The 17,326-nt window shown below is 39.8% G+C and overlaps 1 protein-coding gene across 1 annotated transcript in view; it reads right to left on the bottom strand.

Annotated features, from left to right (window-relative positions):
- The window catches only part of CUBN (cubilin), a 296,326-nt gene that overhangs the window by 88,852 nt on the left and 190,148 nt on the right, over nt 1-17,326 (bottom strand). The window contains exons 44-49 of the mRNA XM_070408021.1: nt 12,531-12,705; nt 11,141-11,319; nt 9,833-10,042; nt 9,071-9,211; nt 7,478-7,659; nt 1,338-1,509 (exon numbers count right to left, since the gene is read on the bottom strand). Of these exons, the coding sequence (XP_070264122.1) occupies nt 1,338-1,509; nt 7,478-7,659; nt 9,071-9,211; nt 9,833-10,042; nt 11,141-11,319; nt 12,531-12,705 (1,059 nt within the window). The remainder of the gene's footprint in view (nt 1-1,337; nt 1,510-7,477; nt 7,660-9,070; nt 9,212-9,832; nt 10,043-11,140; nt 11,320-12,530; nt 12,706-17,326) is intronic.

Here is a 17,326-nt window from a genome sequence, read left to right on the forward strand (position 1 = left end):
ACAAAAGGCAACAGAGAAAATAGTAAAACTCATGCCATAACAGAAGACACAAACAATATAGGAACAATCAGTAACATAACAGCAGCAACATTTTTACTTTTATTTTTCTTTTCTAGGTGAAGTCAAGTCTGTGGGTAAACAGCTGGCTCTTGCATGCAAACTATGGAAGAACTTTCTGTGGGTTTAGAACAAAATATTTGCAAAAATTAGCAGTTTCTTTATTTTCCTGTAGGTGAAGAATAAGTGGGTAGGGTTTGGCTCTGCATCAATATCTCCTCATTTGGGGCCTACTGCTCATTAATATTTAATTTAGAGGAATACTGAAATATAACGGTGGTCCCAATGGCTTCTAATTAGCAATTCTCCACTTGATCCAATAATTTAATTGGATCAAACAGATCATATAACATTATAGTGCCAATAAATTGACCCTTTAAATAGGAAATAAAGACTTCATATATCAAAAACTTAAAGTCTTTTAATATGTAGTTCAAATTTTTCTAAATTTAAAACCTCTTAAATAATAACATAAATCCAGAGAGTAGGAGGATATTTAGACTAGAAAGGCCATACCCTGCTTAATTTGCAAATACAGTGGGGCTTTGACTTATGAGTGTCCCGACTGACGAGTTCTTTGAGATATGAGCCGTCTCTAGGCCGATATTTTGCTTTGAATTGCGAGCTAAAATTTGGGTTACGAGAAAGCTTCAGATACCCCACCGCTAGTTGGCGCAGCGAACGTCACAGTGAACGCCACAACATCAGCCCAGCATCACGTGTCTCACTCGTTCACTTTAAGATTTGACATACGAGTAATTTGAGTTACGAGCTCCATCACGGAACGAATTAAACTCGTAAGTCAAGGCCCCACTGTACTCTACGTCAAATGTGAACTCCCCATTCATTAACGCTGGAAATGTGTATAAGGATGGATTACTAAGAAACAGTAAACTATCTCTGTCTTAAATTAATGTAGATACTTTCTGGAAGGGAATTACCTTCTATCCAAAAGGAAGATGGTCTCCTAGCACAAAAGAATGACAGAGGACTGTGGGACTGAAAACCAGCTATAATCATGGAATTGAGCTAGCACCTCTTCTAACAGCATTTTTTAAAGTTTTAATTCACAATGGCAGTCTTCTTTCCAAAACCAACGGAATTTTTATTTTTTAAATTCTTATCCATCATGGGTTTTCTATCTGGTTATGCATGTCTGTCTATGTAGAAGATCCTTGCTGTAACTTTAATCACTGAAGTTGAAGTAGATGGCTCTGCTGCTGTGGGCAGTAGTTGCGGGGACATCTGCAAGCATATGTATTTAGAACACCCTGTATTACCTGCATCTTCACTGGATGTGTAGGAAGCACTGAAGCCTCCATATGGCCTGGACCCATCGGTGAAATAAATGACTTTCATTGTATTTCCTGAAGATTTGATCTCATCACTTATATTCACACTGCTACATAGCTTCCCGAGCACGGGTGAGTTACTTCTAATGCCATTGAACACCTGTTAGAAAAACAGTTTAACCTTTAGACACACAGTCCATCTTACTGAGTACTTTTTAGGAGGTTATATTTCCAGCCCAGACACAATTCCTTCTAAGGAAACTCTGTGATAAAATGAATGAACAATTCCGGCTCCTAGCCCACTGCCACAAACCACTATGTCACCCAGAGCACATTTTGTGGCCTCAGGGTCATTTCACTAAATGAAAATACGGCTGCAATGCCCTCCTGCCATGTGGTGACAAATGAAAAACTGCTATACTCTTTGCAACAGGAAACTGTGCTCTAAATGTAAAGTAGATATGCCAACATGCTTACATCTCAGTTCATAGAGTTCACTGCTGGGCAGTTTTTCATAACAATGCACCAGGACCTTTGATATTTAGGATGAAGGCTGAAATGTTTGTCTCTGATGATGTAAAGAATGAAATCAAATATTTTAAATGCCTTGAAAAGTAATTTAAAAAGTCAATCTCATTATCAGTTTTTCTTTCCTAATTACTAATAGATTCAAGCTTCCATTCTCTTACTAATTCGAATTTTAAAAAGTTGATTAGCATATCGGTGACTCCAACATATTAAACAATAACTCTAGTTATGCACATCTACACTAATAAAAGAGAAACATGCAAATTGGTGTCACTTGGCTACCCTTCCCATTGGCTAATCAGGGTGATATGCAAATTAACTGCCAGCCAAGATGGCGGCCAGCAGCCAGGCAGCTTGAAGCGAACATGAGGCTTGCTTGCTTCAGTGACGGAGGACTCCAATGTTCCCCGCCTGCTGCCTGCCTCTGAGCTTGCAGTTTGAAACATTGTTACAAATATAGAAGCTAAACAAAACCCCAGAAACCTGCTTTCAGCCAGCCGGGATCTCAGAGCTGGAGTTGAAACAGTGTTTTGATTATATAACCCAAACAAACCAGATACCTGCTTTAAGCAGCCGAGGCCTCAGAGCTGGAGCCAAGCCTCAGAGCTAAAAAGCTGGCCCAGAATAAAAAAAAAAAAAAGAAAAAAAGGAGCGGTTGGGAGCTTCAGTCACCCGCCAGCCTGAAAACAGCTATCATCCCCTCATCCAGGCTGGCCAGGCACCCCAGTGGGGACCCCCACCCTGATCCAGGACACCCTTCAGGGAAAACCAGCTGGCCCCCACTCGTGCATCAGGCCTCTATCCTATATAGTAAAAGGGTAATATACCTCCCAGCACCGGAATCAGTGGAGCTGCGAGGCCTCCCGGCACCGGGATCAGCGTGACAGGGGGCAGCACCCAAACCCCCTGATCGCCCTGTGGCTCTGTGTGTGACAGGAGGCGGGGCCACAACCTCCCTATCCGCCCTGCTCTGTTCATGACAGGGGAAGGCGCCCCAACCCCCTGATCGGCCCTGCTCTGTGCCTGATAGGGGGGAGCTCCCCAACCCCCTGATTGCCCTGCGGCTCTGTGTGTGACAGGGTGCGGCGCCCCAACCCTCTGATCAGCCCTGCTCTGTGTGTAACAGGGTGCGGCGCCCCCACCCTCCCCCCCCCGACAGGCCCTGTTCTGTGTGTGACAGGGTAGAGCCATAACCTCCCCATCGGCCCTGCCCTGAGTGTGACAGTGGCGGCGCCCCAACCCCCTGATCCGCCCTGCTCTGTGTGTGACAGGGGGCGGTGCCCCAACTCCCCTATCGGCCCTACTCTGTGAGTGACAGGGGGGAGCTCCTCAACCCCCTGATCGGCCCTGCTCTGTGCATGACAGGGGGTGGCGCCGCAACCTCCCCATTGACCCTGCCTTGAGTGTGACAGGGGGCAGTGCCCCAACCCCCCAATCGGCCCTACCCTGTGCGTGACTGAGGGTGGCATCGCAACCTCCTAATCCGCCCTGCTCTGTGCATGACAGGGGGTGGTGCCCCAACTCCCCAATCAGCCCTGCTCTGAGCCCGACCAGGGGCTGCACCTAGGGATTGGGCCTGCCCTCTGCCACCCGGGAGCAGGCCTAAGCCAGCAGGTCATTATCTCCCGAGGGGTCCCAGACTGCGAGAGGGCACAAGCCAGGCTGAGGGACCCCCCCGCCCCAGCCGAGTGCACAAATTTTTGTGCACCGGCCCTCTAGTATTTATAATAATTGGCAAAGTATGATTTGGCATTCCTGGTTTTTACAGTTCAAGGACAATCCAGAAGTAACTACACAATAATTGAATGAGTGATTGTTTGACATTCCTTTTTTCTTTTTTTTAGAAAGGATTTGAATGGTTCACAATTAGAAATAATGTGCCAGAAAATGACACTAATAGCTATGGAAAAAGAGAATGTACTCCATCACAAAAATATAAGCTTTTTTATTTACTATAATTGATTATTAAATTTAGCTCCTTTCTTTTCTTCCTCTCTCCCGAGCCCCTCTCTCCCTCCCCGCTTCTTTCTTCTTTTTTTTTTTTTTCTTTTCTCTTTGAGAAGTTCTCAAATAAATAAAGGGTGAGCAAAGGGAAGCCACATCCCCTTGTTTGGAGTAGAGTGAAGAGCAAACAAAACAAACCTCGAATCTATAAAAATATATTGCAAAGGAAAGGAATGTGGACATCAGATTAAAAATTTAGAAATTAATTCCGAAGGTGTTTCTTTGTTGGAGTTTTAACCTCCCCAGGAGAAATGACCTATAGATATGACAGCTGTAGTTTCCTCTAATTAAATAGCCATCTCCCCACTTGTCACCTCCCATGAAGCACACAAATATACAACCCCAGTCATGCACACAGAGCTTCCCATTAGGCGTTTGGTACTTCATTATTAGATAGAAATGAACAGCCAAGGTTACCAGACATTTAGGGAAACATGGCAGAAGCAGAGACTAATATATGTAAATAGGAAACAGGAACTTAAAAGAAATTGACCACAAAAAGAGAAAAATACTTCAAAATTATGATTAATATATTCATATATTAATACTAATATATTGAACACATGATATTTTAAAATATGTAATATATTCAAATATGTAATATATTCAAAGACTAAAGATAAAGTAAGCACAATTCTAGGTATACACATTCTTAAACCTTTGTCACTCATCTCCACTTCCTTAAGAAGCTGCAAGAGCATATGCCTCACTAAACGGAGAAACTTAACCAAAAAAGGGAAATGCACATGTCATTCAGCCAGGCCTCCAGCCCAGGAGAGAAAGGAAGGGACTAGGACATTTGGTGAAGGAAAATCCCAACATGACAGCTGGCATCAGGCTTGTAGAACAAGGCTCAAGGAGGGCTATTGCTAGGATATTGCTTACTTTATTGTATAAGGTGGGGACATATGTCTGGAGTGGAAAATGTGTGGAAGAATTAGTGATAGATACATAGAAAACCAAGAAATAAACAAAGGGCACTACTAGTATTATTACAAATAACAAAAGCAAACGCTATCATAGTACACTACCTGGCTTCATTGCTAATGGCATTTACATAATCATAATAATGTAAACATTAAATAACAATTCAAACAAAATCTGTGATCTAAGTATTTTTGGAGGAAGTTGGGGGAGTATGTGAAATGTGCACACCACTGTGTGCATTTGTGGTGGTGGTAGGGGCTGGTTTGTGAAGAGAGCTAAATCTCATCATCCATAGCTGGGGGTAAAGAGATAATGTATAAGACTTCAAAATAAAGAAGTAGCAGAATAGGAATATTATTTTTAAATAATGACAGAAATTCCTCAAGAAGTAGACAACAGAGTTGAGAGTGGATGCCTTTGGCATATATGATTCAGAGATGGGGAAATGACAAAGCATAATTCAGAATTTGTGGCTATCACTGTGACTTTTATTGTAATTATTTGAGTTCTAAAACTAGAATTATTCATATTATCTTTCCTGCAGGGCATGTAGATATTCTGTTGGTAAGATTCTTAATAATCATTATATTCAATTTGATCTCAACTATGAAAACCATTTCAAAGGAAAAAAACCCCAGCATACACGTCAAAATTTTAATGAGTGTATAGAATTCCAAGTATTTTATATTTTTTATTTTTCTGAACTCTCCTAATTTTGGTCAATAAGCATCCATTGTATTTGTAATCAGAAAAAATAGATTAAAATTAGTATACAAATGAATTTATGAAATATGGTACTTTTTTTCAGATAGCAGAACTTGGCAAAATTTTAAGCTTGAATGTAATCATTTTGGAGTAACAAAAAGTGATAGATACATACAAAGATGTTTCATATTTTTGAAACTCACTATCCAACAGGAGACAATTAAATGGAAAACAAAAAGTGGCTTGTTTTTAATGGTAGTACTTCTATTTATTCATTCAACAACTTTTGTCCTTCTTATGTGCCAGGCACTGTGCATTGGGCATTGAAGGAGGCCAAGTGCGTGTCCTAATGGAGCTCGCATCCTGGTTGGGGGAGCAGACAATTAGCAGGAAGCAAATAAATGTGGAATATCAGGTGGTCTGAAGTGCTGTGAAAGCAATAATAGAGGGAAACGAAGAGGCCACGATGAGGTTTATTGAATATGGGGTGCTTGGTGTAGGCCTCATGGATCAAATCATTTGAGCAGAGACCTCAGTGAAGTGAAAGAATGGACTGGGCAGCCATCTAGACAAAGGCAGTAGTGCATGCAAAGTGAGTTGGGAGAGTGTGTGTGTGTGGGCGGGGGGGGGGGGGGGGGGGGGGATCCAGGAGGGGATTCTTAGCATATTCAATGAACTTAAAAGAGGCCAGTGAGCAAAAGGGGGAGGGAGTGTGAGATAAGGTGCAGAGGTAGGAAAGGAAGGGGCAAAGGGGCAAAAGTAATGTAGGGCCAGTGGTCTATTATAAGGATTTGGGATTTTCCATTAGAAGATTTTCAATGAAAGCAACATGATATGATTTGCATTTAAAGCTATCACCCTGGCTGCTGTGTTGAGAATGCAGGGAGACAGGGTGGAAGTTATTAAAATAAATCTAAGTGAGTGGTGATAGTAATAATAATGGATATGATGAAAAGTAGTTAGATTCTGGATCTTTTAAAAACATACAGCCAATGGTACTTGCTTATGGATGTAACATAAGGTGTGAGAGAAAGGTATCCAAAACAGACATCAAGGTTTTTGACCTGAGCAATCAGAAGTTTGGAATTATTATTTACTGAGATAACAAAGCCTAAAGAAAGGACAAGTTGGGTAGGAAAATATACTTATATTAATCTACAATCCATACATTCTATGCATATAGATCTGTCATTTCACAATTAATAATCTCCTTTCACACTCATGGATCTTACTTTTGTTTTTTGCTAAGGGAAGGTAAAAAAAAAATTGAGGCTATATTTCAAAGCATTTGAGCTACATGGAGGACAAGCAGCCATGGCCTCTCAAAGGGGTCACTCAGTACCTCTGGCATAGAACGGTGTTATACAGAAATACTCATCATGCCAAAACCGGTTTGGCTCAGTGGATAGAGCGTCGGCCTGCGGACTGAAAGGTCCCAGGTTCGATTCCGGTCAAGGGCATGTACCTGGGTTGCGGGCACATCCCCAGTAGGAGATGTGCAGGAGGCAGCTGATCGATGTTTCTCTCTCATCGATGTTTCTAACTCTCTATCTCTCTCCTTTCCTCTCTGTAAAAAATCAATAAAATATATTTAAAAAAAAAAAAAGAAATACTCATCTGCTTAAAACTTGAGGTGGTGGGTTGTTCTGTGACTAGTCCCATTCAGCCATGTGTTACCTATAGGCTTAATTTCTCTGTTTACTCCATTTTGCCCATTTGCTCTTAAATTTTATCCTACCAATGGCCCTGATGTATGTTGTGATAACTAATAGCCTCTTAAAACAGCTTTTACAAATATTGTGGCAGTTTATTGAGATTTTGTCCTGTCTAAAATACTGAGAGTTTGTCTGAGATACAGTTGTACAACGGGAATATTCCTGACCTAGTTTCCCGACTATGATTTATGAGACAATGAACTCCTTAACTAACGGAATATAATATCCCTGACTGCACGGGACACTTACTGTCACACGCTCGCTGCTGCAGGACGGATGAGCTTCCAGCCTCAGGTTGTTAAAAGTTAGTGTGACCTGCCTTCCTTCCTGCACAGTGATTCTCCACTCACAGATCCGGCCATGAGGATTTGGGTTAGGGTAGTTGGGAGAAGTAAATGTTCCAGTAGGGCCCTGTAGATCTCCACCACATTCTGAAGGAGGAAGAAAAAAGGATTTCCAATGAAACCAAATGACCCTTTCTATAAAGAATGTCCTCAAAATTAAAGTGGTTTCTCTTCCCATTCTCATATTTGACAAAATTATTGCCCTATTTATGTGGATTCTGAGGAAGAAGATACCTACTAAGAAGAGCTCGTGGTGGCTAACTTGGCTCAAATATAAAGAACAAAGCCTAGCAGCCACTTCTACACGGGGAACTCTTATGAAAACTGCACTTCAGGGAGAAGCTCGCACTGAACTGTACCTGCACTGTGTTCCCGCCATCTGAGCCAGCCCTTATAAGGGAGTTCCTAGAATCCTATTTCAACCAATAGGACTGAGGCTTTCCCCATCCAATCATAGCTGCCCAGTTCTATCTCCATCAGCTTCTTCACCAACCAATCAGAGCAGCTCCATTCTGACCAATCAAACTGTGAAGATTTGGAGTCCTCATTTGCATGAGGATGGGCCAATCAGGGACCAGGAGTGGGGACTTCTGTCTATTTAAATCAGCTTCTCTCCCCTCTAGCACCATAGCTTCCCTTTTTATTTAAGAGTGAGTTTCCCTGACTGGAGCTGAAACACCAAAGATGTCGCACCAGTGCAGAATGGAGCAGACCAGCACAGGGTGGAGAAGTCCAGCCAGGAGCAGAGCAGAGCTGTCTCCCTGGAGAGGGGCCTGGCCCCAGGGCTGCCTAATCCAGAGCTGCCTCACAGCCATGCTGTTTTCACACTGTGCTGTATCACAATTGAGCTGTTTTGCACTCAGTAAAGTTTCCTCTTCACTGCACCCAAATTGAGGATTCCTGCTGGCATTAAATTGGCACCGATGACCACCAATGACATAACTATATGTATGCAAGGACTTAGACAAAACATTTGTATTCATTTCCTATTAATATTTAACCTTTGTTTCCAGGGATGATAGTTCACAGCATTTTATCATCATGGCCCAAGAAATATAAGACCAATAAATGTAGTAATCTTAGAGTCAGGTAAATCAGCAGGCTAAAGTACTTAACCTCTTTGTTTTCTTTCCAGACAAGATCTTTATTTTACTTGAGTTTGTCAGGGAATTTGGAATGCAAATTCTGAGTAGGACTAATGGGCTGACTTCCTTAAAATGAATGTAGTACAACTCCTGTCCCCTTATATCTCTCCTAGTTCTGTTCCCTTCTTTTATAACATTGACCACAGGTGTGGTTTTCAATTATCAGTGTGACTGTTTGATTGACATCTGCCTCTCTACTAAGCTGTAAGGTCCAAAAAGACAGGAGTCAGGTATTTTAGTTTTGTTTTTTGTGGGGTGTTTTGTCCAATTGCTATAACATCTGTGCTTAGCATAATGTCGATCCAGTGTAGGTGCTCAATAATATATATATTTACATAAATCCATGAACTTACCTTCCAGACTGGATTCAAACCGTAGTCTGAATCCTGGGGCAGTAAGAGAGTCATCTGTGACAAACCGTACCAAAGCAACATTGCTAGACGTGTCCACGCTGTCAGGAATGATGTTTCCACAGTATCTGCCCAGTAAATTTCCTGTGAGAGTCAAATAAGTAAGTATGTCTATGTCCAGGTAATTGATTTTATTTAAACTCTACTGGAGGTGTTCTGCACATACGAAGAAAATAATAAAAGATAAGACCCTGTCGATGAAGAAATGATAACCTCTGTCAAGATAAGCAGGACAAATATGAATAAAAATAAATATATTCAAATATATGATGTGTAAGATAAAGGGCAACTAGTCATGGCAACTGCATCTCAGCACAATGAGGAAGGCTAGCTCATTTGTTTAAAGAAATGGTCGGAATAAATAGAGTGACATGTGTTCATCTCATATTATTTTCAGGCTACATTACCCTTTCTTCTCCTTACTCCACATAATGTCCCTCAAATAACTACATATGGCCCTGGAAGAATATGCTCTCTCCGTGGTCTCCAGGGTGAGCTATAGGTTGACACGTGCGGCTCAGGACACCCATTGTTTATGGGTGTGGAGGGAGAGAAAGGCTGGCACTCCCCACATCTGATTGAGCTGCACTTCTTTGCCAAGAACAGACATAGTTTTGCCTTTCTTGGAAGTGAGGAATCTTTAGAGGCTGAGTGAGTACATGTGAAAATAAACACCCCCAAAGATAGCAGGCGTATTTTACTGACCAGAGGTATGGTTTTCCCAGATCTCAACAAAGTCTTTTTCACAGCCAGAGGAATTCTGAAGGTTAAAGTCTTCAAAATGGATGGTGAGATAGTGTCCCGAGGGACCCCTGAGATGCCACTCACATAATAAATCGTCTGAATATGCAAGTGTTGGATATCCGATGCTTTGGATGACACCACTTTGCCCTGTCAATGTTCCCCCACACCGGGCTGCAAAAAAAAGAGCAATATTCTATTATAGATTTTTTACAATTTCACCAGCACATTTGAAAACTTTTATGTGCCAAGTGAACATGAACTGAAGTTTCAAAACTTCTGAAAATGCTTGGTTAGTGCTCTCTTACTATTGGAAATCTACTATTGATGTACAGAGAAATGAAAGCACAAGTTCAATCCAATAATGGGAAATGAAAGACTGAAAGATTTGAAGGACATATTCTGTAATATCTCTTTAATTCTTGAGGTGCCATGTAAAATCTATCAGTTGCAATAACATTTCATTTCACGAACCAACTGATAGATTGATAGGGCCTGCCCAGTATCCTGTGTTGGATTCTGAAGACTGAGTCCAACTTCAGCTGGGAAGGGTGCTGTGGTTCCTTTGTGATGCTGACCATTTCTAGTTTAACTATCAAATACACGTTTTACTCCAGTAACTTGTAGCTCAAGGCCTGAAAATTACTATTCGATTATTTTTCATTAGTCAGGTGTGATAGATTGAGTTATACATAATTTGCATCAGCTATGAAACAACCTATGGTATAGGTTAAATGTTATTACAACTGGGCTTTCCAAGTGTTGTATGCATCAAATATGTTTGGTTAATGTCCAGGACATATTATAGTGAATTTTTTAGGTAAGGAAATCAAAACACTGAAGAACTCTTTGCTTTTTGTCTACTGACTGATTTGGCACTAGAGGCTTAGGGGGGAAATCGACTCAATGATCTGTTAATGATGAGGAGTTCAAAATCACTATTTTAAATATAGTTAACATTTACTAAAGAGTTTTGCTATTTAAAATAATAAATATTTCATAATAATAGGAAGAAACAAGAATTTGATTTGACTAATGTGTTTTTCACAAACAAGTTAGGACAAAATACAAAATATTCAAATTTATAAAAGTGTTTCAAAATGGAAATCAAAGTAAAAATTAATGACTTGCAGTTTTAAACATTTATATTCCTTACTTATTTCTATCATTAAAATTAGGCAGATGGAAAGACTTCTTTTATAATTGTGTGTGTGTTTTGTTTTAATGTATTTATTCTATCCCTACTTTCTTACTGAATATAAAAAGTGTTACCTATAGAATACTTGGCCTTGAATCCCACATGAGTGGAGTTGTTGTCAGACCGGAATCTCAAATATATCACCTCTCCTGAGGACAACTGACTTCTGGGCAAAGAGGTACCACACAACTTGGAAATTATTGGTGCATTTGAATCAGCTCCATCTCGCAACTCAAGATAATTGGATGTACAGCTAAAGTGAAAGAAAATTCTGTTTAATATATGAAGACAATTGCTTTGACATATTTTGCTAGAAAAAGATTTCCCTTACTTTTTCCAAGGGCATTATTAAGTTAGCTTTTCTGGAGCAGAAGACACTGCAACAGAGTCCATTTAAGTGTCATTTCACTTCAGAATACTCTATAATATTCTTCCTAACCATGACACACAGTTTAGGTAGAAGGTAAAAAAGGGGGTGGGGGTTTACATGTACCACACTGAAGAATATTTATTTTCCTCCCATATTCTGCATTAGTTTTATAAGTTTAAAAGTCATTGTCAAATTACCCCCTAGGAATTTAAAAAACACTCAAGTATTTTATTTCACATGATGATTCAACGCATTTCATATGACAAAGATGAACTCTCTCTTGACAGCTCTGTGACCGGGCTAATGGACAGTCTGAGCTGGAATTTTCTATGTCCATAAAAGGGATCAAGTATTTACCCAGTTTTTCTTGAGTCAATCAGCCAATTAATGCTCACTGAGTGGGAGAGTGGCCTTGATAAGGTGCCCATACATGGTAAACAAGAGCTCTTGTAACTAAGATTTGTACCAGACACATATTCATGCAAATGTATGCACACTTTTGTTAAATGAGAAAAAATACAGATTTTTTTTTTCTTTTTGCCTATTCCCTTTGTATTCCACATAGTAAGACTTACTTTCTGGTGTGGTGTGTTTTCTTCCAGAATTCTTATTAAATAGAAATTAGAAATTGTACTGTACTTGCTTTAGTCCTGTTTCTGAAGCTGGTGACCTCTGATGTCACATAATATAAATTTCCATTTGTTAAACAGATATTTTATCATTTATGACACTCAGTGTGAGGCTGGGCAAATAAATCCTCATCTAGCAGAGACACTACACTTTTCCTGTGAGAGGAAGAGCAGATCACATAAATCTCAAACGGCCATCCTCAGTGTCTCTTGGAGGATGTGCATGGGGTCAGGAGGGACAATATCTGTGAACGATCTGCTCAGCTGACGGGAGAGTGTCTGGCAGGCAACGTTTTCAGCCTGGAGGCCTTAAGCATCTCCCTTCTGCATCCCTAGATTATCTGTGCAGTACATGTTGCTAAGAAATGAAGAAGAAAATTGTACTGAGACATAACAGCTAACAAAACAAAACAAAACAAAACAAACAGCTCTGGCGAGGAGAAAAATTAAACGTAGGTGACCTACTTGGGTGTTACTTCAATATTGAATTGATCTTCAAATTGTAGCCTTATGAGCTTTCCAGGAGGAGCAGCTATGAGCCAAATGCAATCAGCGTGCTGGGGATAATTGTCCGGGTGGTTGGGCGAGGTCACGTAGCCAACAGAATCCACATCATGGATGTAGATATTACCCCCACAGGCTGTCAGGAAACACAGTTAAATCAATCTACAGTCTGGAGAAAGAGCATGGAATCAACTGCCACGATCATTTAAAAAAAAAACCTCTTTATTTGTATTTCCAATCTCAATTTTCTTTCATCTGAAATTATTCTTATTTACTTTTTAAGCAAATAAATTCTGAATTTGCTATCAAGGAAGCTAACAAGTATGCCACTTTTTAATTTTCCAAACCATTTATTCTCTCTGGAAGTTGCATTTTTCCTTAAAGTCAACACAATGATATGGCGCACAGGGCAAGCAGCAGGACAGCATGGGAGCACTATCATAGACCACCATTTAATAAGCATGTGAATGCACTAGTGCTAATAACTGCCCACTGGCTGTTCAGTTCAGTAGAATGATGCAGTGCCGTGGTCTTAATGTGTTTAAAAGACTTAGCAGGTATACTAGTATATTTACACAACTCTGCAGGCAATCACTCATGATGTTCTTCAGGTTTTAGATGCATTTTTGCAAGAAGAAAAACGAGCTTTTAAACTTTTCTAGAAGACCAAAGTATTATGTAAAAAATACTTTCATTTTATCAACAAATATGTTGGGCACTCTTAGCAAACAAACCAAGCAATAAACTGGCTAACCTGGGTACTAACCATACAAATGAAATGAACCTGTCCAATCCCTTAGCCTCACAGATACCAGATCTACTAAATTCTACTGATATTTATTTCCATTCTCATTAAGCCACACCTGGTTGTTTCCTGAATTTTGTCATTACACAGAACTCCTTCATCTCTGAAGATGTAAATTTCTTTGTCTTAAACTCCCTTGCTTCTGGTGTTTCTTTCAGAATTCTTACAAAATCTCAATTTTATGGTTGTATTCTATTTAAATCATTCATCGAAATTGCTGCCACTACAATTGCATGTTCTCCAATCTCAACACTGCGAAGCAGTCCTCCCATGTTTTATGTAAATTACAACAGTTATTTAAAGCTTGACTGTATGGCCTATCCCTTCATTCTCGCCATTTCCTTTCTAGTCTCAGCCCCTGACTGGGAGGTCTCCTTCAGCCAGAAAGCAGAAGTCAGATGAGACGGCTCTCCATTTGCAATCCTTTCGTTTGTTACCATCCTTAATAAATCCATTCATTTCTCCACCCACCTTTACTTCCCCTTGCACACTGCCTTCCTGTATATCTGGGTCGGGCTCCCATTCCCCTATTCAATCCCTCCACTTATGCTTTTAATCTGTCTCTCTCCTCTGTGCTCCTTTTATCTTTCTATATATCACAAGCTCAAGTAATTGACAGTCACTTTACTTCCTCACCACCTTATTTTTTATCTTCTTCACCCTCCCTTCACTTTTCAACCATATGAAAAGCACTTTTGTCCGAGTCCACACTGGCCTCACAGTTGTGTACCCAAAGGTCTTTTTAAGTCTTCATTCTGTATCCACAGTATTTAACATGTTTGGCCACATCTTCCCTTTTTATATTTTTGTCTCTTAGCTTCCTGGACACTAAGCTCTTCTCTTCTTGTTTTATCCCTCTCACCATTCCTCCTTGAGTGCCTTTTACTAGGCCTTTCCTGGCATTGCTGGAGATCCCCATGAATCCCTCTGTAGGCCCTTCATCTTCTCAATCTAAATACTTTTCTGATTGTCATTCATCCTCATGACTTAAACTACAACCAGCCTGCTAATGGTTCAGGTATTTCTAAATTCAATCCAGATCCCTGTTCCCACCTTTACACCCCTGTTCCAACAGCCTATTGGACATCTCCAATGAATGTGTTTCAGAGATTTCACACTGAACATGTCCTAAATGGACCTTATTATCTACTCACCATCTATTCTAGAGGTCCATATAAGTAAATGACAGCATCATCTTCCCTTCTAATTAAGTCCATCTTCCTTACCTTATTTTTTTCCTTAATACTTTTTACCATATGACATACTGTATATTTTGTTATATGTATTTTAACACTAAAATTAAGCTCCTGAAGACATACATTTTATTTATTGCTATATCTTCAGGACCTAGTATAGTGTCTGTCACATGGCAAGTTCTTTATGTTTGTGAAATAAAAGTATCCACCCAGCCAGAAACCTATGGGCCATCTACGGTGCTTCCCATCCTTTCCTTTCGCCCCCACATCCAGCTGACCCCCAAATCCACTCAAGTCTATATTTATAATGTCTCTCAATATGCCCTGTCCTCTACATTCTTGCTGACATTGCCTTAGTTTAGGGCTTAATACTGTTTTGCTGAATTACTCTTTTATCTGGTCTCTTTACCTTAGTCTTCCTCCTTTCAATGTGTTTTCAGTGCTGCAGCCACACTGATGTTTCTTTTTTTTTTTTTTTTTTTTAAATATATTTTATTGATTTTTTTACAGAGAGGAAGGGAGAGAGATAGAGTTAGAAACATCGATCAGCTGCCTCCTGCACATCTCCCACTGGGGATGTGCCCGCAACCCAGGTACATGCCCCCGACCAGAATCGAACCTGGGACCTTTCAGTCTGCAGGCCGACGCTCTATCCACTGAGCCAAACCAGTTTCGGCCACACTGATGTTTCTAACCTGATCATGCCACTCATGCTTTGGATTAAGATCATCCAAGGGCTCCCCATTGCCTTTCAGTTGAGATCACAACTCCTTATGGTGGCAGCTATGGCCCTTAGCATTATGATTCCTGCCTGCTTCACCATTATTTTTAACTCCTTTTGACTCAGTTTTGAATTATTTCAAATCCATGGATATGCCTTGTTGCATGACATTGAGAATTTATATGTTGTCCCAACTTTTCCTCACCGATTGGCACATATCTATTCATCTCCTTCCCCTGCAGCCTTCTCTAATCCTCCAGGCTTGGCGAGGTGTTTCTCTTACATGTTTGCATAGCTCCTGATGCATTCCTCTCTCTAGCACTCACCATGCCATGTTATAATTGTACCTTTCTTTGCTTGTCTGTCTCTTCCGCTGCACTATGAACTCCTTGGTAGTTTGCAAGGTGTAAAGCACTTGGTAAATGTTTGCTTAATTAATTAATAGGTCAATTAATTGATGAAAATAAAGAGTATTGAGCACAGGAACATGGAAATCTCAATCAGCTGTCTCTGGGGAAAGATGGTTTAGAAATAGGAGAATTTGGTGTCGAAGGCTGAGAAATGGTAGTAGCGTAGAAGTTAAGTGTGGTGGAAAGATAGATGGGGGAAGTAAAAGGCTGACTGTGTAACTAGGGGAAATGGCTGAATTAGAAAGTTGGGAGAAACGAGTGATCAACATGTTGGGGTTGCCCAGCAATAGAAATAAAAAGACAGCTAAGTCTAATATTAAGGTCAGAAAGATGGGGAGACAGTAATAGCCATACCATTCTTACATGAATAGAGGGTACACAAAGGAATAATAAAAGAGTCACAGTGTTTGCAAATAGACCTTTAGTTTATCCAAATTCCCACTAAATGTTGATTTAAGAAATATAATTCAAAACTAAGTGTAGCATGGGTATAGATGGAGAGGCAGAATTCTGTGGTGTGGGCTGAAGTCTCCTCTCTAGACACACGCACTATTACTCTACCAAGTCTCAGGACCTGGTGAAATCCTGCCCAGCCGTGACTCAGCAGCAAAGCTCAGCATGGAGACAGGAGGGAGGAAGACTCCTGACCTACAGTGTGATGGTGCTATTGTCACAGAGCTGTGTCTTCAAAGGATCCTTTCAAGTGCCAGAGCCACTGTGCTGGGAAGTGGCGGAACCTACTTGAGCTATTAGATGATTTTCTGTATCTGTTGGTGGAGACTTATTTTTCTTTCCCAAAATGAAAAAATTATGCTGACATTAATTCTAATATTTTGGAGAATGTGTAATAAAGCCTATAATGTCATAGATTAATATGTATTTGAAATATATTCAAGAATCTGAGACTGAGATCATAGAATTATTCTAAAATCCTATTACCTAAGCTTGAAGCAAAGACATACTCTCTACTGATAATTCGACCTTATTTGAAGTTATGCTTTTTTACTTATTTATTCAATTAAACATTATGCAAAAATAAATGTCACAAAAATTAAATTGTTACAGTAGAATTAAATTCAATTATAATCAAGTATAATTAAGCAAATATAATTAAGTAAAGATTAGTACTGTAATATATAATTAAATGGGTAACAGAATCAGAGGATTATGTATTCATTTAAAAAGAAACATAAAAATGATTAAAAAACAATGTAATTATCATTCTTTACAATGTTTCTGTAAGTGAATGTAACTTATAGTTAGGTATTTTATAATGGAGAAGTCTAAGAAATTTCATGGATCATTAAGATCAATTCAATTTATGCTCATGGAGAATTTTACTTTTTTTATTCTCTTGTTATGTGGCCTTGGGGTGGGGGTGGGGCGCGGAAATCTAAGCCTTCTTTTACTTATCTGTAGAATGGGAACAATGATATCTTCCTTTAAAAGTAGTCATGATGACATATTGAATGTATCAAGCATAAAGTAAATGCTTGATAATAGGTAGCTATTCTCATTACTCTTATTTCAGAAAAGAAAGCTTCACATATTTTTTCTCAAGTCTATTTAAACAAGGAAGACCAAACAATCACAGGAAAATTACAGACATTATTCTCAGTGAAAGT

This window comes from Myotis yumanensis, unplaced genomic scaffold, assembly GCF_028538775.1.
Source record: "Myotis yumanensis isolate MYYU_CA2020_CCGP unplaced genomic scaffold, mMyoYum1.0.hap1 SCAF_1, whole genome shotgun sequence".
NCBI lineage: Eukaryota > Metazoa > Chordata > Mammalia > Chiroptera > Vespertilionidae > Myotis > Myotis yumanensis.